Source organism: Onychomys torridus, chromosome 7, assembly GCF_903995425.1.
Source record: "Onychomys torridus chromosome 7, mOncTor1.1, whole genome shotgun sequence".
NCBI lineage: Eukaryota > Metazoa > Chordata > Mammalia > Rodentia > Cricetidae > Onychomys > Onychomys torridus.
The window spans coordinates 106,266,952-106,291,047 of NC_050449.1; the positions used below are offsets into that span (position 1 = coordinate 106,266,952).

Consider the following 24,096-nt stretch of genomic DNA (forward strand, 5'->3'; position numbering starts at 1 on the left):
AGAGGAGCAGTTGGATCCTCTGGAACTGGAGTTACAGATGGTGGTGAGCTGTTGTGTGGGTGCTGGGAATCAAACCCAGATCTTCTTGAAGAGCCCAATGCTCTTAACCTCTGGATCATCTCTTAAGACTCAAGTCATGCTATTTTTATAGAACATTTAGTACAAATTAAGTATTCTTTATCTAAAATGCTTGGAACCAGTCATTTTTTATAGTTGTAAAATATTTTTATTTTTAAATTTTGAAATGTTTGCGTATATACAAAAAGTACGCAATGAGATATTTTGGGAATAGGACTAAAGTCTAAATATAAACTTCATCTGAGTATACCCTAATCTAGATAGTTTCGTGTATCTCAAACAAGCTAGTTTCTGAAGCAGCGTTGGATGGTGCTTGCATTGGTTGCTTTTCTATTTGCTCTGACTAAGTATCTGACAAGAGAGAGCACGAAGTGGTGGTCTTAGAATTTGAGGGATGCATCCTGGACAGTAAGGCAGCTACTTACACTGTCAGCAGTAAGGAAACGGGAGCGAAGGATGCCAGTGCTAAGCCAGTCAGCCTTTCTCCCTTTTATTCAGTCTCAGATCTAAGCCCATGAAATAGTGTCATCCATATTGAAAGTTGGATTTCAGTGGGGCATGGTGCACATGCCTTTAATCCCAACAGAGGCAGCCCAATCTCTGTCAGTTTGAGGACAGACTTTACACAGAGAAACCCTATCTTAAAAATAAACAAAGAAAAAGGAAAGAAAGTTGATTCCCTCTTTCTCAAATATTATTAAGGACCAGCCTTAATAATATTCTTCCCAGGGTGCCAGAAGAGAAGCTGTGAACGGCAAGAACTATTTTCAGGAAAAGAATCTAAGTACACACAGCGCTTTGTCTGTCTACTTTATTCCTCTGGGATAAAATCCTATCTACACAGGTTTAGTTCTGATCTTGTGCCTAGCTCCTTTCTTGCCTGATTTCTCTCTATCTTTATCTGTTGTCCCCTCTTAAGTTCTATCTTAATTCTCTCTTCTTAATTCTGCCTAGGTTCTTACCCATCTAGTACTTCCTCATCTGGATCTTCCTCATCTTCCATCTTGTCCTCAAGTTTTCTCTCCCCAAATCCTCCTCTTAAGTCTCCTTATACCTCTTAGTTCTCCCAAAGTCTCTCAGGAATCCAGTTATAAATCCAAGCAATAGCAATCTGTTAGTAAGGCTATATAAGAAAGGAGGGTCTCAGCTTAAATTGCACAAGAAATAAAGCTATCTGTCTGACCTCGGAGGTGTTGTTGTTTCCATAAGGGTGTTACTTTAGTTCAGGAGGTCATTTGGCCTTAGATGTTTGATAGGTATTTTAGATAAATACACTGTTAAGAGTTCTTGGAAACATACATAACATACAAGAAAATCATTGTAGGAACCAGCTAATATAATATACAAAAGCTAAAATGTCACCAAGACTTCTTAAGCTATGGCTTGACCTTCAAAAAAGTAGTAGCTTTTGTGGTAGTAGCTGGATTCCATTACATTTTCCTGGGCTTGGAGTACCTCTTCTTTTAAACCTGTCTGGAAACACTCTTGTAGACATACCCAGAGGTTCCTGACTGGATTCTAAATACAGTTAAACTGACTGTGAAGATTAGTCATCACAATGCTCAAAATGTTTCAACTCTTGCAACACTTAGATTTTGAATTTTCAGATTAGACATATTTAGTGGATTTGATGTATTAAGAATATGAAAATAGAGCTGAGAGATGGCTCAGCAGTTAAGAACACTGGCTGCTCTTCCACAATCCCCAGCACCCACATGGCAGTTCATAACTGTCTGTAACTACCTTTCTAGGGGATCTTGCACCTTCACAGACATACGTGCAGGCAAAACACCAATGCACATAAAAGAAAAATAAATCTTAAAAAGGAATATGAAAATAGGGCCGTAGAGATGGCTCAGTGGTTAAGAATGCATATTGCCATTGCAGAGGACCTGAATTTGATTCCTTAGCACCCACGTTGAATGACTCACACCTTCCTTAAACTCCAGTTCTGGGGATAGGCACACATATGCATAGGCATACACGCAGACAAAACACCCACACACATAAAATAAATAAATTTAAAAACAAAAAAGATTGTGGAAAGAGAGTGCGTAAGTCTGGAGGTAGCAGTTACATGAAGCAGCTGCTCTCCCAGAGCTGTGGGGACAGTGTGTAGCTGCAGTCACTAGAGCCTGCTTGTCCTGAGTGGAGGCTGCAGTCAGTGGTCAGAGGGGTTTCAAAAGTTCAAACTGGCACTGGTCAAAGTACTAAGATTCTGAGTGTCCAGCCACACATGGGACACTATGTCACCCTTTCTAGTATTTATAGAACATTGTGGAAGAAGGGGAGGAAAGAATGAAAGTGCTGGAAGAAACAGGAGAGAAGGGATGTGAAGGACTTGAATGTTCATTCTAGGCATCACGTGGTGGTTGTACTCAAATTACAACTGCTTTAATTACATGCACAAGATTGGGTTTCTCAACACTGTTATAGAGAGGGAGGGTTCATGACATACCACTCTCTTAAGGATTTTCACACAGTTAATGGTTGTGGGAGAGGGGGTGGTTTCTTCAGTGTTGTAGCTTATGCTTCTGTAAACAAACTCTCAACCTCCCCCCACCTCAAAAAAGCCCCTAATTCCTGAAGCTTTCCTTCTTTTCACTAGCATCACCTATTGACAGAGCTTAACGGAAAGCCATTCAAACCAACAAAACGACAGCGATTTAGCGGGGTTTAGGTCCAACATCACAGAGGAGGATAGAGAGGGAGTTTAAAGATAGTAGTTTAACAGTTAGCTTTTAAATAGTTGCTGCTTACTAGTTAACCATATTGATTTTCTGTGTACAATAAATGAAAGTTTGTATAACGAAGTTTAATGTTAAAATCCTCATTTCTTTCACGTGTGTTCCTAAACATAGCATCTTATATAGATTTCTGTGTCAGTTATAGGTCATGATTTATTGAAATTTACTGTCATTTAAAGTTGCTAATTGATGATTGATTTAAGGTTCTTTTTGTTTTCATTTTTTGGGGTGTGTGTGTGTGTGTGTGTGTGTGTGTGTGTGTGTGTGTGTGTGTAGCTTTGCACCTTTCCAGGATTTCTCTGTATAGCTTTGGTGCCTGTCCTGGAACTCACTCTGTAGCCCAGGCTGGAACTCACAGAGATCAGCCTGCTTCTGCCTCCCAAGTACTGGGATTAAAGGTGTACACCACCACTGCCTGGCTCTGATTTGGGGTTTGGTTTGTTTGTTTGTTTGTTGTTGTTTTTTCAAGACAGGGTTTCTCTGTGTAGTTTTGCGCCTTTCCTAGAACTCGCTTTGGAGACCAGTCTTGCCTCGAACTCACAGAGATTTGGGTTTTTAAGACAAGTTTTTTACTTTGTAGTTCAGGCTGGCATTGAGCTTGCTGCAATTCTCCTGCTCAGCCTTCCAAGTGCAAGGATTACAACCTTGACCACCACACCTGACCTACTGTTCAGTTTTTAAATGTTTAACCTTTCCTTTTTATTTGTGTCCTTGCTAATGTATCGAATGGTTATGGGGTTGGGACTTTCTACTGTCATATCAGGAAATCAGCTATACCATGTGCCTTAACTTTTCTAAAAGTTGCCCCATTTTGAAACATTTTGTATGCATTGGCATATCCTTTAGAACCATGTTACTGTTCATATCAAAGTGATATTTCGCATTGTCCTTATTGGCAAGATACCTAAAACTATCCCTTAGAAAATGAGTTTCTTCTTCCTCAACAGGTGCTTCTAAAGAAGGCGGGGCTGGAGCAGTTGATGAGGATGACTTTATAAAAGCTTTTACAGATGTCCCTTCTGTTCAGGTAAGGCCCTCAGTGTCCCCAGGAGACTCTCTGCCTCTTTATGTCCTGTCTTTTGTCCTTTTAAAAATGGTTATTTGGGGGTACAGCTAGGAGGCTCAGGGTCAAGCACTTCACAGTGCAAGCCTGACAAGCTGAGTTTGACTCTGAATCCCACATAGAAGTGGAGGGAGAAAAGCAGCTCCACAGTTGTCTCCTGACTTCCCCACATATCCACAGATGCATGTCCCACACAATAAGAAGAGAAAGTTTCAAATGCCTAAAAAAGTTTTCCCGTAAATGAATGTATGGATGATGTATTAGACATTATCAAGCCATTAATTATTGTCATAATTAGATTTTCAGATTAGTTTTTCAGTAAAGCTTAAATAAAATTAAACCCATGACTTAGTCATATTACATTGCAGTGACAGACATAAAGTTAATATTTTTTAAATAATTAGTTTGACCCCAGAGAGTATTGGAGGTGGACAAGTAGAGATCCGAAAATCCTTCCCCTAGGAGTTACTAAAGGAGTCAAAGTGGGCACATCCACAAGTGAGGCAGTCATTTCCTATCTAATAGTGAAGTAAACACTACAGTGTATGGAACATTTCTACTCATTACATTACCTTGTACCTCGGATTGTCTGGGATATTTTTTCACAGCTCAAAGTTTGTAATTCTTTTCCTTCAGATATTTATTGTATGAGTAGTGTGTCTTCTCTGTTGATGACATTCAGTTTGTTTCCAGTTTTTTGATGTTATTTATTTGTAAGGTGTTTTTGTTTACTTGGGGTTTTTTTGGGGGGAGGGGTGTTGTTTTTAATAAGAGCTCATGTAGTCCAGTCTGGTCTTTAATTCCAGATCCTTCTGCCTCCAACTTTAGGGTGTAGTTTGTACGGAATTGTATAGCTACAGTCCTTTTGTCTCACTAGATTATGCTGTAAAGGGTATGATAATCCATTTCTAAGAGAGGTATGATTGGGTAACTCATTTTCAAAAGTTCTCCACTGTTGGAAAATGCTTCTCCCCTATAAGAAGATCTTTTATATCTCCTTCTTCTACTGTTCTTGGGGGGAGGGAGGGAGTAAAAGAAAGAAAAGTGACAAGGCCAGTTTCTTCACATTCTGCCTGCACTTCCTGTCACTGGGTGCTTCTTTGAACCATGGATATCCCTGCTAAGTGTCATCTTGAAAAGGTCCAGGTACTTTATTTGCATACTGTTTCATTCACACTGTTTGAGATCTTCAGCTCTCTCCAAGGAAAAGCTGTCCTTAAGCTATTTAAGGTTTTAAGAAGTTATGGGAAAGCTTTAAAAATGTTTTTGACTTGAGAGTATTTGAAATTTATTTTTATCTTACGATGCTTTCCTCTCCCTTTGTACTTTATAGACCTTTCGTATAAAGGAATGGTTAGTGTTCCAGGAACAATTGTGAAACTTGGCTGGGCTTGATCATTGTTCATTGTTCAGTATGTTGTGCCAGAGTGGGATCTTCACTGAAGCCATGGGCTGCCCAGCCTTAGGAAGGAGAACAGGCTTCCCAACTGTCTGTTGCATCACCATCATTGCCCCTAGAGAGTCTGTCTCTTCAAGGCTATTAGTAAAGTAGAATTTTCCTTTCATTAAAGCTCTAACATAATTGGTGCTGAGTAATTGGTGGCGTTTGCTGTCCTCATCTTTCTGCACTGCTGGTGCACTTTCTGGTCCTTGCTGTCTGGCTAAACCCTTATCTTGTCGTGTCTGGACAACAGTCCACTATTACCTATGGATCAGCTGTACTGGCTGTGTGATCACTTTAAAATAAGAATTGTTAGTGTGTAATCAGAGATATATGATGATTAAATATGACAATGCCAGTAAGTGCATGATAAGCACTTGCTAGCTGTTACTACCACCCTACATATTGCTACATTCTTCTCTCTCTCTCTTTTCCTTCATTTTTAATACATTTTTAATTAAAATAAAATGGATTTCTCCCCTTCACTTTCCTCCCTCTAACCCCTTCCATACTGCCTTGCATCTCCCTCTCAAACTAGTGGCCTCTTTTTGATTATTACTGTTACATATATAGAGATGTACAAATACATAAATACAACCTGCTGAGTCTGGTTTTTGTTGATGATGTGTATATGATTTCAGGCTGGCCAATTTGTTTTGGGTACCCAGTTAGGGGGCTCAGCTCTGGGAGAGGCTAATTCTTAGCAGTTATTAGTTGGGTGTAGTTCCTTGTCTAGGAGTGGTATTGTCCTCTTGCATTTGCATGCTGTTGATGTTGTCATTGTTCGAGCAGCTGTTTTCACAACACTTCCTGGTCCTCTGGCTCTTAGAGTCTTCCCACCCTTCTTCTGAAATCTTCCCGCAGTTGTATTGACTATGTCTCCATTAGGGCTGGGCTGCTCAGGATACATTGATCTCTTTGTTGCATCCAGTTATGGTCGGTTGCTCGCTCATGCGCTCTCTCTCTCTCTCTCTCTCTCTCTCTCTCTCTCTCTCGATCTCGCTCTCTCTCTCTCAAGATTTATTGTATTATTTTATGTATATGAGTGTTTCATCTGCTTGTAAGTATGTATGTCCAGTACATGCATGCCTGGTGTCCATAGAGATCAGAAGAGGGCGTTGGATCCCCTGGGATTGGAGTTGCAGATGGTTGTGAGCCACCATGTGGGCCTCTGCAAGAGCAGCAAGTGCTCTTAACTAATGAGCCAACTCTACAGCCCCAGTTGTGTTTTCTGTAATAGTCTCCGTTTGTTATAAAGAGAAGCTTCTTTATGAGGAGTGAGAGCTCGACCTGTTTGTGGCTATTAAGGGTAAGTTTTAGAATGTAGTTAGAAATTGTGCAGTCGAGTAGCAGTAGTAGATTCTCTTCTAAGCTCCATGACTTCACAAGCCCAGAGTAGATGGCTAGGTTTCTAGCAGCGAGCATGTTTTCGTTCCTGTGGCGTGGGCCTTAAATCCAATTAGACAACCATTGATTACCACCAAGATTTGAGTTCCTTCTATTGCACCTTTACTATTTGCCGTGCTAGTCCATGTTCTGCTCCATAGGCGCTGCAACTGTGTAGGATTGATTGCTTCCCTTCGTTGGCTGCTTGCATAGTACATTCTGGCACTGTGGAAACTAGAACACAGGAAGGAGGCGTTCAGATTAGATCCAGTTTGAGTTATCCAAGTCCTACGTCCTACCTAAGTGTTGTGGGTTTATAGCAACTGAATCTTCCTTCAGCCTCTGAGAGGTAACGAAGGGCAACGGCAGTAGCCTATATTATTTTCAGAGTCACTTGGACAACCTTGACCAACAGCTTGAATGGAATTTTCCCATGCCCACTACTGGGGTTTTTATTAGGTAATCTATGGCTCTTGTGGTGAGCATTGTCAGCCCAAAGCCCATTGTCACTTAAGGTGTGTATGTGTGTGTGTGTGTACATACATTGCATGTAATTTAATTTTAGGTTAATATAAAATAATATGATTCCTTGAGGCTTTATCAAACAGCTTTAGTGTTGTCACTCAGCCCTTGTGTTCTGACCCCCCCCCCATTAGAACTCTCCTAGCTATTTTCCCCATTTCCTCTTTCATTTCGTACTTGTGACCTCCTTTCCATTTGGATGAAGCACCAGTGTTTGACCACCTCTCCACCTTAATTCACCTGAGTTATATACCTCACATACTGAATTTTGATGTGTCCTGATCAAATTGCTTTCTTACAGTCAGACTGAAATGCCTCCCTAATGCTCATGACCTCCGTGCTGTTGCACAGGACTCCGTGGCTGCTCCTTCATGATGCAGAGATCCTCAGCATTTGTCTTTCCCATTGACTCCAGGCAGCTTCTCTGACTTGTGCTTTGCTTCTCACCCAAACTTTGACACTGCAGGTTCTTGCTGTAGTGTTGTTCATGGTGCATTAAAACCTTCTATTTCTAATTTTTAAATACCCATTTTACAAAAACACAACTATGAATATTTCTAAACTTAACAATTTTTCTCTACTCTCATAGCCAAGAAAGTACTGCAGAAAGGCAAAGGCTCACAGCTCTTAGTACATAGCACAAGCACTTAGCGGTCTGACATCCGTGCTGTTGGTTATGTGCGAGCTTTTTCATAAGTGCTTGTTTTCTGTAGCCATCAGAGGGCTGTTGTTTCAGGACCATGGACCATAGTTCTTCCTCACCGAGGACCAGTGCCTCCAGTGCTCCACAGCCTGTTGTTTTGTACTTTCTTAACACACTTGCAGAGATCAGTGACCTTTTTAGCGCCTTCTTGTTGCCTAGTAAACAGTGCTGGGTTTCACTATTTGAAAAGAAGTGGGCTAGTAAGAGGGCTTAGTGGATAAAGGCCCTTCCTACTGAGGCTGCCAACCTGAAGTGGATCCCGTATGGTGAAAGGAGAGAACCAGTTGCACAAATGAAAAACTGAATGAAAAGTGTGGTTTTGTGGCAGGGTTACTTGCCTAGAAGGTTCACGAGGCTCTGGGTTTGATCCCCAGCAGTAGGGAAGGAAATAATTGTATGGCAACATCCCCCAGACACTGCTGTTTTAGCTCCACGTCCTTTCCAATGTAGCTGTATGCACTTGATAGTTCTTTTCCTTTAAAAAAACAAACAAACAAACAAATGATATTTCAAATCTTTTATCATGCAGTGTATTTTGGTCATATTCTTCCCCTTCCCTATACCTTCTAGCTTCCTGTTCTTTTTCTCTCATTAAAAACAAAACAAGCCGGGTGGTGGTGGTGCACACCTGTAATCCCAGCACTTGGGAGGCAGAGGCAGGCAGATCTCTGTGAGTTCGAGGCCAGCCTGGTCTACAAAGCAAGTTCCAGGAAAGGCGCAAAGCTACACAGAGAGACCCTGTAATACACAAAAGCCATGGAATTCATGTTGTGTTGACCAACTATTCCTCTTAAGCATGAGTGCTGTTCTGGAATGAGATGATGTACCCAACATCAATCTTGTAAAGAAAGAAAACTGATTTGGGAGCTGGAGAGATGGCTCCACAGTTAAGAGCACTCTTGCAGAGGACCTGGGTTGGATTCCCAGCATCTTTATGACACCTCACTACCATCCTTAACTCCAGTTCCAGGGGATCCAACAACTTCTGATCTCCACAGGCACCAGGCACTGATATGGTGCGTGTACATATGTGCTGACAAAGCATTCATACACATAATTTAAAGTGTGTGCATGCGTGTGCACATGCATGTGTGTAAAGAAAATGATTTTTTTGCCCTCTCCCAGCAGCTATCAATTACAGATAGCTTCTTGGTTTGTACCTTCCTTTTCCTGTACTGGGATTCATCCCCCCCCCCCATTCTTACCACCCCCCATCTCCTTAGGATTTCTTTGTATAGTCCTGGCTATCCTGGAACTGGCTCTATAGACCAGGCTGGCCTGGAACTCACAGAAAGCCACCTCTTCTGCCTCCCCACCACCTGCCTTCATACTGGAATTTTTATACTTGGTATTTCCACATCCACCTGCATTTGCTTCCTTGCATTTTTCTAGCTTCTAATCTCTTAACATGTTCATAGCACCCAAACCAGCTGGTTTAATTGTCTTCTTGGTCCACAGTTCTGCTGTAATAGTTGTGAAACAGTGTTTTTCCATTTTACTCCCCTCCTGTCTGTCGCTTCACATCCATTTCCTTTACAGATGGCTCCTTCGTTATTTAGCCAGCTGACTATTAAATAGTTTATTAAGGATTACTTCTGGATCCTATCTTTCTGCTTCGTTTTGTGGCTCTGACTTCCTTCAACGTCATGACTTTATCTAGTACCTTTATATTGAGTATACCTAATTTTATCTTTAAGCCAGACCTCTGGTCAGCAGCATCAAAAGCATTCATTTACAATCATTGTTTTATTTGGCATTTCCTTTTAGGGGTCTCAGGAGACATCTCAAACACAACCTGTTTAAAATCAGAATCATAACCTCTCCTCTGACACTTGATCTTCCAGTGTTCTTTATGTGGAAACTGTTATTTAGTCAGCTAGAGAAGTTAGAAACCAAGGAGTAACTGTACAACAGATTCCTAACCCAGTGTTCTTTATATGCCTAGGAGAAACATGGGGAGCCCAGTGAGAGATAGCTTAAAAAAATTATGGAGGTCCTGGAGTGAATTTCTGAGTTGACTTTTCCCTTCTTTCATGGTTTAGAGAAGGTCTTTGCATTGTCTTGCAGGACAGCACCTTGTACTAAAATTAAATGTGGCATTTATAATAAATATGGCATATTTGTTATATATTATAGATATATACATTACAAATATATTCATTATATATTATTCATAAATATGTTTTTAATGTATAATGAATATATTGTATTTATTATAAATGTTGCCAAAAGGACCTGTTTTAGTTGAAGTTTGTTTTCCCCTTTGTCAAGGGACACATGTAAATTATGTGCTTAGTCTATTCTGGCACTAGCCATTTTTCAAATAATTGTTCAAAATTATACCATGCATGTCTTTTAAATAATATTTTGGGTTTTTTTTAAGATTTATTTATTTATTTATCAGGTACACAGAAGAAGGTGCTAGATCTCATTACAGATGGTTGTGAGCCACCATGTGGGTGCTGGGAATTGAACTCAGGACATTTGAAAGAGCAGTCAGCGCTCTTAACCTCTGAGCCATCTCTCCAGCCCCTTAAACAATATTTTGTAATTGTAATATTAATGCAGCTTTTAAGACATTGTTCCATTTTTTGTTTGGACATGTCTCCATTGGAAGTATTCTAGAAATGTGTTTGAGGCTGTTCACATGGGACAGGTAGCAAAGGGGAAGAACATAGGGCATCTACTATATGTGACAAACCGTCTCCACTGAAAGTGATGGCAAGAATGTGACGTGACCTTACTCTATAGACTATTTCAGACACCGGCACTTAATTGTATGTTATCAAAGAAATGTTATCATCATTTTAAATCTTAACATTTGTTGTTTAAACTTTAAATCTTTTCTTTAAGATCTATTCCAGTCGAGAGCTTGAAGAAACGTTAAATAAGATCAGGGAAATTTTGTCAGATGACAAACATGACTGGGACCAGCGTGCCAATGCAGTAAGTTTTCAGTCTTTACCTCCTTACCCTTTCTTCTTAGCAGTGTTCGCGTTCAGAACCCAAAGAGCGCGTGTCCAGCGGTGGCGGTGGTAACTGGAATCCGATGGGAAGCTTTCTCTGTGAAACATGGAAGTAGTGGGCACTGCCAGCGTTGAGGGAGGAGGCTTTTTCTATTTTTGCTGACCATGTCAGTGCCTGTTCCACAAGCCTGTCCTTGGGTTCTTTGCTGACTGACAAGGACATGTGAAATGGAGAGCTGTGGCCTGGCCTGCTCAGGGTCACCTAGCTGCTTCTCAGCAACATTATCATTGCACGAGAAGAGAAGGAAGTGACTTCTCCTGTGGGCTCTCACGATTCCACAGCCGGTGTCCTCCTCTGCCTCTCTACCGTGTAGTGACTATAATGAATGTGAATGCATGACTTACAGAAGTTGTGATCAGCCTACCCTCCTGAGTTAGGAATAGTTTATTTACAGTAGATTCCTTGAAGTATTTGATGAATCTTAAAATGACGTTTGTGTTGATGTCTGTTCTGTTTTGTATTTCACATCTTGTGATGTTGTCAAATTTGACAAGATTACAGTGAGCACCTCAGCATCCTCAGGAAGCCAGGAAAGATGCCCATGCTCTTAAGGCTTCCAGTCTGGCTCATCATGAAGCCTCCTGACAAATAGTACTTTATGACGTTATGTATTACAGATTGTTCTCCATCTCTGTGGTAAGACCTCTGTATCAGGGCCTAGAGAGATGGCTCAGAGGTTGAGAGCACTGACTGCTCTCCCAAAGGACCCACGTTCAATTCCCAGTACCCACGTGGCCCCTCATATGCAGGCAAAATACCAGTGTACATAAAGTAAAAATAAATAATTGAAAAAAAGAAGTCTGTATCTTTGAATGTTTAATGTGTTCTGAACACAGAAAATAGTGCTTTGGATATGTTTAAATATGATTTTTATTTGTTTTTCAGTTCTAATCAAGCATAAATTAGAATTAAAAATATAACAGTTTTGTCATGGGTGATCTATAGAGAAACAGCACAGATTGAAATAAAAGATATAAACATGAATCTGAAGGTTTTGTTTTCCTTTGAAAATAATCATTCAGAAATAGTCTGAATCATTTGACATTTTCTCTGTTCATTCAGGTATGTGTAAAAACACATACACTCCACTCCTTTCATAAAAAAGTAAACAGTGTTTAATCCCTTGCTCTGTTTTATTTAACCGATCATGCCTATTCAATATACCTAGTATATATTAAGCTTGTCATAGTTGCTCAGATATTTACTGAATGCAGATCAATATGTACATAAATTCTTTAGCTTAATATATATGTGTGTGTGTTTGTAACTTATTAAAATCATTCTCATCTGATGATTTTACAGATTTTGGGGTTTTTTTGGTTTGGGTTTTGGTTTTTTGTTGTTTTGCTTGTTTAAGGGTTTTATTGTTTTTGCTTTGGCTTTTTGAGATAGGGTTTCTCTGTGAGTAGCCCTGGCTGTCCTGGAGCTTGCTGTATAGACCAAGCTGACCTCATACTCAGAGATCTACTATCTTCCTGTACTTCTGAGTGCTGGGATTAAAGGTGTGCTATACCACCGACCAGTGTTTATGTTTTTGTTTTTGTAGATAGGGTCTCTCTAGTATCCTTGGCTGTCCTGCAGCTCACTTTGTAGAGTAAGCTGGCTTCAGACTCAAGGAGATTGGCCTGCCTCTGCCTTGAGTACTGGGCTTAAAGGAGTCACCACCAGGCTCAGCTTTAATGATGTAATAAATGTCCTTGTGCTATTTCCCTTGGTAGGGTGTTAATAAGTACTTCACAACTGAACTGAGTTCCTAATCTTTGCATATACTTGTAACAGTTCTGTTACTATAGGCTAGAATACTTACATGTAGGCTCTTGCTAAAGAGTGCATGCAATTTTATTTCAGTTAGTGAATAAAAGCTTTAGTCCTACATAATTTTACTCACATTTTGTGTGTGTGTGTGTGTGTGTGTGTGTGTGTGTGTGTGTGTGTGTGTGTGTGTGTGAGAGAGAGAGAGAGAGAGAGAGAGAGAGAGAGAGAGAGAGAGAGAGAGGCAGGGAGAGAGAGCTCATTTCTCTCTGGTACTGTATGCTATCTATCAAGTTTGTAAAGTTCTTGTCCCTCTGATGGATAAATAATATCTTTCTTGCAATTTTGACTTAGCTTGTCAGTAGTGCAGCTGAACACAGTTTTGTATATTTACTTTACTCAGTTTAATATTAGTTTTTCTTTTTCGCACTTTATTTTTTATTATGTATTGTTTGTCTTATTTATTTAGCATGTGTGAGGCCTTTGTTTAACCTTAAGCAAACACACACAAACACAACACAGCAGGGGAGGGAGAAGAGAAGGGAGGAATTTGAGGCTAGTAATAGGTAATGATACTGGTTGTCCAACATTGTGAATGTACTTATATGCCACAAATTAAATCTTTTAAAATGGTAATTTCCTGCTAATTACATTTTATTGTACTTAAAAAAAGAATGAATAAACATTTTAAATTTACTTGTTTATGTATATATTTCTCTGTTCACACGTAACTAAACTTGTAATGCTGTTTTTTCAGAAAGCTTTTTGTTGTTTTATATGTTTATTTACAAGATGCATTCAATGCCATTAAAATGTCTGAATTTAGTTATGTAAATGTAATGAAGTCCATATAGTTCATTTTAAAGAAAAATGAAAATGTTTAGATGATGTAGTTTGGGTATCTTTTTGTAGGCTGTCACCTTTTTATATTAATAATGAAAATTTTCCTTCTTTTAGCTTAAGAAAATCAGATCACTGCTTGTTGCTGGAGCTGCACAGTATGATTGCTTTTTCCAGCATTTGCGTTTGTTGGATGGAGCACTTAAGCTGTCTGCAAAGGATCTCAGATCCCAGGTGGTCAGAGAAGCTTGCATCACTGTTGCGTAAGTGTAGCCCTCTTGTGCTGAGGGCTTTTGGTTTTGTTTTTAGGGTTTTTTTTTTTTGTTTTTTTTTTTTTTTGTTTTGTTTTGTTTTGTTTGTTTGTTTGTTTGTTTTTTACTACACACTGTCCAGTATACAGCCCTGGCTCCCTGGGTATCCGGTATTGTTTGGTTGTTTTACTCTTTACTCTTTGGGGCCTGCCACCCAGCTCCCAGATAAATCACACGGAGGCTTGTGTGATTTATCTTACTAATGACTGGCCTTAGGTTGGCTTGTTTCTTACCAGCTTTTCTACCTCATCTATCTTTTGCCTCTGGGCTTTTTACCTTTCTCTTTTCTATATACTTTTCTTTCCTTATTCCATGTCTGGCTGGGTGGCTGGCCCCTTCTTTTCTTGATCTTTGATCCTCTCTTCCTTGAATTCTCCTCCTATTTATTCTTTGCCTGCCTTCCCTGCCTATCCTTTCTCCTGCCTAGCTATTGACCATTCAGCTCTTAATTAGACCCATCAGGTGTTTTAGACAGGAAAAGCAACACAGCTTTATAGAGTTAAATAAATGCAACATAAAAGAATGCAAAACAGTCAGGCGGTGGTGGTACACACCTTTAATCCCAGCACTTGGGAGGCAGAGGTAGGGAGATCTCTATGAGTTCAAGGCCAGCCTGGTATATAGAGTGAGTTCCAGGGCAGCCAGAGCTGTTACACAGAGAAACTATGTCTCAGAAAAAAAAAAAAAAAAAAAAGCAACACATCTTTGCATCATTAAACAAATATTCTATACCATAAACAAATATAACACATCTTAAAATAATATTCTACAACAGTCTGGGAACTCACTGTGTAAAGCAGGCAAGTCTCAAACTCACAGAAATCTGCCTTCCTCTGCTTTTCTAAGTCCTGAGATGAAAGGTGTGCACCAGCATACCTGGAATGCTAACTAATTTTTTATTAATAAATGTAGTACTCATTGAATCAATATTCAGTAAGTGAAGCAATAGCAGGATTACCCCAAAGAAACTGATATGTGACCCCAGAATCATTTTTATTGTACACACGGATACGGTTATTATTTTTCTCTCTTCCTTCCTTCATGTTACTTTTTATAAAGTCTTTCTTCTGATAAGATTATGACATAGTGATAGAATATGAGCTAGCATGTGTGAGGCCATAGGTCCTTTCTCTAACACTAGATAAAAGGCATCTTCCATAATCTTTACACCAACCTTAAAATGCCAGACTGCTGGGGATTTGTTGATGTTTTGTCAACTCCATGTGTATGGGGAAAAATGAATGGGTCTGGAACTGGCTATACTTAGTTTTCCTGTTCCTAATTTGGCTATTAAGTACCAATTTCTGATACTATAGCAAATTAGAATCATAACACCTTAATTTATCAAAATCTGCATGTACATAATCTTCCCCTGAAATCCCATTTACCACTGCACTCACCTGAATAGTGTTGTTGCATATGTGGTTATTTAAGTATTGTTTGAAGACAAGGAACACAAAGGTCCCTCCAATACATCTTCTAGTTATTATTGTGTTACTGTTCTAAGGAAAGAAGGGGGATATAAAAATTATGAGGATTGCAAGAAAGGTGGGGAAGTGCTCAGTTGCATAATTACCCTGTTTAGGGGACTCTATGGATGAATTGTGAGTCACCATGTGGTTGCTGGGAATTGAACTCAGGACCTCTGGAAGAGCAGTCAGTGCTCTCAACCTCTGAGCCATCTCTCTAGCCCCCTATGGATGACTTGTAATCAAAGGATATTACCAAGGTTGCCAGGTGACATAAATGACATAGACCAAAATGATGATATATCTCTGGCAAAACAGACAACAGAAATTCACAAATGGAACCTTGAAAAATATACTTAAGGGCTAGTAAGATGGTTCAGTGGGTAAGAGCAACCTGAATTCAATCCCCTGGATTCAAATGGTAGGAGAGGACTGATCCCTGAGTGTTGTCCTCTCACCTTAACATGTTATGCTGTGGCACTCATACATATACACATAAATAAGAAAATAAATATATTTTTAAAGAAAGAACCAAAATATATTTGAAATCCAACTAGGAAAACTGCAGTAAGTAAATAGCTTTTTGCAGGGAATGTACAGCGGAGGCAAAGCTGAGCGACTTGAAAGATAGACGTGAACAGAGCAGTGTGGTCATCACTGTGCTGAGCTGGTGCTGACTTAGAGACATAGACTAGGGTAGGGACCCATGTAGAGCAAGGCAATCTACTGAATTAGGAAAACAGAGATTCGAGTTTCAGTAGGCTTGGGTAGCCAAGATTAGTATGCAGAACAGTGAAAAAAAGAGACACACAGCCAAAGAGCTGTCGAAATTGATGTGATCCTGGGTCTAGCTGAACACCGGAATGTCTGCTCATGTTAGAGCTACAACTCACTGAGGAGGAGAGAAAACCACTGCTTCCCAACCCCGAGGAAAACCCCAATTCCCAGGGCTCCCTCAGGAAAACTTATAAATCTGACTTTTTCAGAATCCTTGTTAGTGCCCAACACATGCGGCAGCACCCCCAGAAAAGCCCATGCATAGGTCCTGAACCAGCTGCTTGCTGTGGGCCTCATCTCTCCCAGCAAACTTATCAAAAAGTCAAGTTGATTCCCAGGTATATTACCTGCCTGCTGGAACAGAACTTACACTCCTTAGAGGAAGACACTGGAGTTGAGGCCCTTTTGCCTAGGAGTCGGGCAGAAACTGACTCTGTAACTGAACACTGTTAATTCTGGAGTACCTCTTTGAATCAAGAACCTGAATTTTGGCACACATTGAATCCCAACCATGTATTTTCAATAAGAGAGGAAACTGCTGAGCATATAGGATTACATGTCTCTAATCCCTGCACTTGGGAGGCAACAGTAGGAGGATCAGAGTTAAAAATAATCCTGGGCTACAAATGAGTTCAAGGCCTGCATAGGCTACACATCACCTTGTCTCCAAAAAATAAAACATCAGTCAAATAAAGATTCTGTGTATGTTGAAATTGACCAATACTACAAGCATTATCAAAGCTGTCAATACTGACTTCCTTTCTGAGTGTTCTAACTGAGCTGGTTAGTGCCAGGGAGAGAGCTCAGTGGGTAAGCTTCTTGCTGTACAGCATTAGGAGTTGGGGTGTGCACTTCTAACCTCGACACTGTGGAAGTGGAGACAGGACGGTCCCAGGACTCGTTGGCCAGGCAGTCCGGCTTAGTTGGTGGCCCCAGGCCAGTCAGAGAATAGATATTCATGAGGATGTCTACTGAACTTGTCCTCTGTCCTCTACACTCACATGTGCTCATGTGTATGTGTACACACACACACACACACACACACACACACACACACACACACACACACACACATGCACAGAGAGAGAGAGAGACAGAGAGACAGAGACAGAGAGAGAGAGGATTACAAATGTGCAAAGAAATTACACATGTCTTTAAGATTACTGAATTTAGAAGAGACTAGAGTTCTAGTAGTGGATTCTTAAATCTTGGCCCAAAGAGATCATAATATTTGTGACTCCCCTCCCCCACAAAAAGTAACTGTACCACTAATCAAAATAGGGAATGTTTTTTGAAATATTGATTTGTGTAAGGTTTGGAACTGAAGAGTAAAATATTTTGGACTCATAGGGGACTTACATAGAAATATCTGAAGAAGCCCCACAATCAGGGTATTAATTTTACTTAATATTTAGTTAGCCTTCATAGTTTGATTCTGTGATCATACAGCATCTCTGAATGTCACAGATAAATAAAGTACCAGATTTTGTCTTTGGACTGCCAGTTACTGGGTAGGAAAAGGAAGAAAAGGTCTAGTACCCAGAGGGAGGGGACAGCTCAGTTGGCAGGAGCATGGGTGAAGCTCTCCCTGGCTTTGAATGCTGGCACCCGTGCCAGCCGTGTGCTTCGCGGTGCATGTGTGCAAGAGGAGCACACGTTCAGAGTCAGCCTTGGCTACATGTCAGAGTGGAGCTAGCTTTAGCGTGTGAAGCTCTCTCACAACAAATAAATATTTTTTCTGTATTTAATATTAAAATAATTTTTGTGTTCCTTTGTAGCCACCTTTCAACGGTTTTGGGAAACAAGTTTGATCACGGCGCCGAAGCCATTGTACCTACACTTTTTAATCTTGTTCCCAATAGTGCAAAAGTCATGGCAACTTCTGGATGTGCAGCAATCAGATTTATTATTCGGGTAGGTTTCTCACAAACCCCCTCCCCACCCATGTACTTAACTAAATCATATTATTATTATTATTATTATTATTTTGTTGTGGTGGTGGTGGTGGTGGTTGTTGTTTTTCGAGACAGGGTTTCTCTGTAGCTTTGGGCCTTTCCTGGAGCTCACTTTGTAGTCCAGGCTGGCCTCGAACTCACAGAGATCCACCTGGCTCTGCTTCCCAAGTGCTGGGATTACAGGTGTGCGCCACCACTGCCCAGCTTTATTATTCTTTTTACCTCTCAAGGAAAGAAAACTACTTTAGAATTAATTTCTGGTAATAAAAGCAGTTCAGAGTTAATAAAGAGCATGTAAATAATGCAAAAGCCTGCAAAATATACCCATTGAATAGGTAACATAATGCATCTGTGTAGGTGTGTACGTGCACTTGTGTATGTAATCACATGTTTTAGGTAGTGATGAAAGCAGCAAACATATTCTTAATATGTGCTGCTATATATGTATAGATTTTGATAAAATTAATGATGCTATAATTTCATAAAAAACCAGAAATGAAGTGCTTAATAGCTAAATCAGGAATGAGAAAAATGCGAGACCAAAGGTGACACATATCCATGCTTCGATTCTGTATCTGTAATGAGCATTTATTGTTTACTTCACTAAAGACAAGCACTAAGAATTAGAAACTGAAGGGCAGTATCTATTGCTTACTTGAATCTAAGAGCTTTGTGATTCAGCCAGAATGAAAGTTCTATTAAAAAAAAAATCACCATTTCACAGTGAATTGTATCACAATTGTCAAGAGTGTGAATGTAATATGATCTCAGTAACATGCAGTTATTATTTCTGTGCACATACACACCCCTGTACTGGCCTAACAGCTCTTCCTGGGCATGTGAACAGTGTCTTCTTTATGTATTGATGAAATCACAGTTGTCTCTTGAAAACTATACCCATCATTTTACTCTGATTAGGGGAATTTAGGTTTCTATAGATCTAATTTGCAGGTTTTTTTCCTGGCTATTCCATAGCTAAACCCTTGAGTATAAGACACACAGAGCCACTATGATGTGCACAGTGTTTTCATGCTTTTTAAAATTATCTTTTTCAGCATACCCATGTCCCTAGACTTATACCTTTAATAACAAGCAACTGCACATCGAAATCAGTTCCTGTGAGGAGGTAAGTGGTAGGGGAAAAGGTTTTTAGTATAAATTTTACCATTCAGTAGTACATTTAATTCTTAGTTTAGTGTAACAATTAGTTATAACTTCTTAAAATTACCCTTTCCATTAAAACAATGATATAATTTTTCAGATTTGTTTACCTTTACTATGTGAGTGTGTGTGTGTGTGTGTGTGTGTGTGTGTGTGTGTGTGTTCTGGTGGAGGTCAGAAGAAAACTTTCAAAAATCAGTTCTTTTTTTTAACCATGTGGATCCTGGAGACTCAAAATGGGGTCACAAGGCTGGTAGTGAGCACCCTTAGTTGCCCAGCCATTTCTCCAGCCTGTGATACAAGCTTTTTACCACATTTAATGGAAGGGGGATAAAGCAACTGTTGTGAGCACTCGAGGTTCTCAGATTTATCACTTAAGGTGTGCTTTATTTAGTTCGCTGATTGCCTTGTTCTTCAGAGAATAGAATTAGGAATAGCTAGAATTCTACAACTGCCACTATTGTATATCTCGGTGCATATGAGATCACCCCATAGACTGCAGATGAAAGATTTAAGAGTTTCTGGGGACCTCTCTAGCACTTTGCTTCTTCTTGTTCTCATGTGGTCTTCATTTATCATGGTCTGTTATTCCTTGTTCTTCCTTTCTGTTCTTGATCCAGCTGGGATCTCCTGCTCCCCTAAGCTTTCTTTCCCTTGAAACTTGCCCTTCATTACTCCCACTGTCGTCCAGGTTGTTCACGTAGATCTCATCCATTTCTCTGTCATTGGGCAAGCCCTGAGTCTTTCTTAGGGTCCTGTTTTTTAGGTAGCCTCTCTGGAATTGTGTAGCAGTCTAGTCATCTTTGTTTTACATCTAGTATCCTACTGTGAGTGAGTACATACCATGTTTGTCTTTCTGAGTCTGGGTTACCTCACTCAGGATGATTTTTTTCTAGATCCATCCATTTTCCTGCAACCGTCATGATGTCATTGTTTTTCTCTGCTGAGTAGTACTCCATTGTGTATATGTACCATATTTTCTTTATCCATTCTTCAGTTGACAGGCATCTAGGTTGTTTCCATGTTCTGACTATTACAAACAATGCTGATATGAACATAGCTGAGCAAATGCCCTTGTGGTATGATTTTGAGCATTCCTTGGGTATATGCCCAAGAGTGGTATAGCTGGGTCTTGGGGGACATGGATTCCCAGTTTTCTAAGGAAGCGCCATATTGATTTCCAAAGTAACTGTACAAGCTTGCATTCCCACCAGCAGTGGAGGAGAGTTCCCCTTGCTCCACATCCTCTCCAGCATAAGCTGTCTTCTGTGTTTTTGATCTTAGCCATTCTGACAGGTGTAAGGTGGTATCTCCACAATGATATATCCTCTGTAGACTACTGGCAATGGTTGAGAGAAAGCCTGATCTGACCTAGTCTGGTGATCAGATGGCCAAACACCCTAACTGTCGTGCTGGAACTCTCATCCAATAACTGATGGAAGTGGATGCAGAGATCCTCGGCCAGGCCCCAGGTGGAGCTCCAGTTGTCCAATTGTCGAGAAAGAGGAGGGACTGTAAGAGTATGAATTGTTGAGACCAAGATTGGAAACGCACAGGGACAAATAGCCAAACTAATGGAAACAATTGAACTATGAACCAAAAGCTGTGGAGCCCCCAACTGGATCAGGCCCTCTGGATAAGTGAGACAATTGAATAGCTTGATCTGTTTGGGAGGCACCCAGGCAGTGGGACCCAGACCTGTCCTTAGTGCATGAGCTGGCTGTTTGGAACCTTGGACTTACACATGGACACTTTGCTCAACCTGGAAGGAGGGGACTGGACCTGCCTGTACATCTACCAGGTTGAATTGAATCCTCAGGGGAGTCTTGGTCCTGGAGGAGATGAGAATGGAAGGGAGGGGCTGGGGACGGGAGCAGGGAGAACAGGGGAACTCATGGGTGATATGTAAAATTAAAACACAAATACAATAATTAAAAAAATAAAAGAGTTTCTAATTTTGTGTGTATAAGACAGTAAGTAGATAAATCACATCTTTTAGTCTCCCTCTCTTTATGATTTCTGGGGAGGAAAAGAACATTCATTTATTTTGAGAAAAGGTTTTGAAGTAGTGCCAGGCTGGCCTTGAACCCATGGTTGTTCTACCTGCAGTTATCAAGTGCTGAGATTTCAGGTATGTACCATCACAGCTAGCTTGATTTCTTCAAAACTTACTGCCATCAGCAATTAAGACCTATGGAAGGCTAGTGATGTAGTTCAGTGGAAGAGCACTTGCCTCACACTCAAGAGTCAAGGCCACCGCAAGTATCAGGACAGTATATGTGTGTGTGTGTGTGTGTGTGTGTGTGTGTGTGTGTGTGTGTGTGTGTGTATAATCTTTAGGCCCAGTATTTGTGCATTGAATGTTGGAGAGCAATCCATTTTGCCCAGTATTTTGTCATTGTACAAAGGCTGAATAAGGCATCATGTTCTTTACATGATTTACAATTTTTAGGCCAGTTAATCTAGTCAGCTCTTTGAAATCTCAGCAGTTGGAAAATAACAGCCCATAGGTAAATCTGACTAACAGCCCATTTTTTCATAACCTTCAAATGAAGAATAGAATGGCTGAAGTGGAGAATTAGAGGGCTTAGGAGAAAATACTTATGAATTTGCTTTAAAATCCTATGGGCACATAGTTAAGTAGAAGCAAATTTGGTTTTTTTGGTTTTTCGAGACAGGGTTTCTCTGTAGCTTTGGAGCCTGCCCTGGACTAGCTCTGTAGATCAGGCTGGCCTCGAACTCAGAGATCCACCTGCCTCTGCCTCCCGAGTGCTGGTATTACAGGCGTGCGCCACCACCGCCCGGCGAAGCACAAGTTCTAGACTGTCATGTACTTAGTGGCGGTCATTGTATATTTCATTCTGTGTGTATGATGTGTGTTGGGGCTGATAGCACGTTTGAAAGTGAGAGGACTACTTTGTAGAGTCACGAGTGCCTGCTAAGCCATCTCTCTGGGTGCTATCATAAACATTCAATATTTAATGAACATTTTGAAATTAAATTATAGGACTCGAAGTCCCTTTAAGCTATCTAGCATAGAAATAGTTAAGTCCTTTAGATCATTTTTTTCTGATGAACGTAATCTGAAAATATGTTTTGTCTGTTTATTCAGGGGCAAAATGAAGTATTTTGAAAGAAAGTATGAATGTGTTTCTCAGTATGTTTAATTGTAATTTAACATTTATTTTTCAGGCGTTCATTTGAATTTTTAGATCTGTTGCTGCAAGAGTGGCAGACTCATTCATTGGAAAGGTAGGCACCCCCCCCACACACACACACAGCTTTATTCCCCTTCCAGAAGGCAGTATTTTACATTGTTTCTCATTTTGTCTTGAGATATTTGTCCTTGTCTTTCTTCCTTAGAGCTGTGATGCTGTGGTCCTCCTGTGCATACAGTTGTGAATAGTGTGGGTTTTGCTACAGTCTTAATTAATTATCTTACTAATTAATTTCCACTTTCCCCCTACTTAGGGGTAGATGTGTACCATGTAGGAATAACTATTGTTTGTGGTGAAATACAGTATTAAGTATTAACATAAAGATACATTTGTTGTATAGACATGCAGCTGTCTTGGTTGAAACTATTAAGAAGGGAATTCATGATGCTGATGCTGAGGCCAGAGTGGAGGCAAGAAAGTAAGTCTGTGCTGTATTTTTGTGAAAACTCAATTAAACATACTTTGAGGTATTTTGTTGTTGTTCTTAATGAATTACATTGAGAGCTGATGCTATCACCAGTATCTCAATTTCTCTGTTTGACTGACTCTCCAGCAAAATTGAAATGCATTTTATCCACTAACTCTATGCTAGACATGGAACAACTTACTTCCAGTTGTCATCCGTGTAGTCACCACTGTTCTCATTCCGCTGGAGGGTGTTCACTTTCATTGTCAGCAAGGCATGCACTGGGTAGGTGTTATGCACCTAACACTAAGTAAGGCACTTGGTGCACCCCCCCACACCACACATGCACACACACACCTACACCCACCCCCCCCCCTCACACCCCCCACACACAACACACACACACACACACACACACACCTATCCCCCACCCCACCCACACACACACACTCTTTGAGACAGGTTCTCACTTTGTAGCCCTGGCTGACCTGAAACTCACTCTGTAGACCAGTCTGGCCTTGAACTCAGAGATGCACCTGCCTGTGCCTCCTGAGTGCTAGGATTGAAGGCATGCACCACCACAGCTGGCTTATTTTTAACTTTTTAATACTGAAGAAAGTCCTGCACAAATGGTACTATCTCTATTGATACATCTGAAGTCTGTGATTGGGGGTTCACTCAGGGCTACATGAACCATAAATGGCATAACCAGGCTGTGAACTGAGGTCTGCTTTTTCAAAAACCTGCAATTTTCCCCCTGGAATTCACTCAATTTACAGTTGACAGTGAGTTTGTGTTCCTCCAGTCATGACAAACTGTTACTGATGGACTTTTCTTTCCTTTACAGGACATACATGGGTCTTCGAAACCACTTTCCTGGTGAAGCTGAAACGTTATATAATTCCCTTGAGCCGTCATATCAGAAAAGTCTTCAAACTTACCTAAAAAGTTCTGGCAGTGTAGCATCTCTTCCACAGTCAGACAGGTCTTCATCTAGCTCACAAGAAAGTCTCAAGTAAGGTCATGCACTTGGTAGTTACGTGTATTCCTCTTTCCAACTCCTTTAGTTGGATAGCTTGCATCTACTAAGACCTTGAATAAATGATGATTTGGTTTTACTTAATTTTTTTGGGCTACTGTTGGTGTTGGGCCATATTACTAGTTTTATTCTTTGAATTTTCTTTTAAGAATTTAATGATTCACATTTTGTTTCTATATGTTCATGTTTGGGAACACTTGA

General features: G+C 40.3%; 1 protein-coding gene across 34 annotated transcripts in view; it reads left to right on the forward strand.

The window, feature by feature from the left end:
* Positions 1-24,096, forward strand: part of Clasp2 (cytoplasmic linker associated protein 2) — a 198,664-nt gene that overhangs the window by 96,312 nt on the left and 78,256 nt on the right. For all 34 annotated transcript variants that reach the window (XM_036192030.1, XM_036192036.1, XM_036192031.1 and 31 more), the window contains 8 exons: positions 3,773-3,852; positions 10,794-10,886; positions 13,677-13,822; positions 17,895-18,030; positions 19,127-19,197; positions 22,425-22,484; positions 22,791-22,868; positions 23,704-23,871. In XM_036192030.1, coding sequence (XP_036047923.1) covers positions 3,773-3,852; positions 10,794-10,886; positions 13,677-13,822; positions 17,895-18,030; positions 19,127-19,197; positions 22,425-22,484; positions 22,791-22,868; positions 23,704-23,871 — 832 coding nt within the window. The remainder of the gene's footprint in view (positions 1-3,772; positions 3,853-10,793; positions 10,887-13,676; positions 13,823-17,894; positions 18,031-19,126; positions 19,198-22,424; positions 22,485-22,790; positions 22,869-23,703; positions 23,872-24,096) is intronic.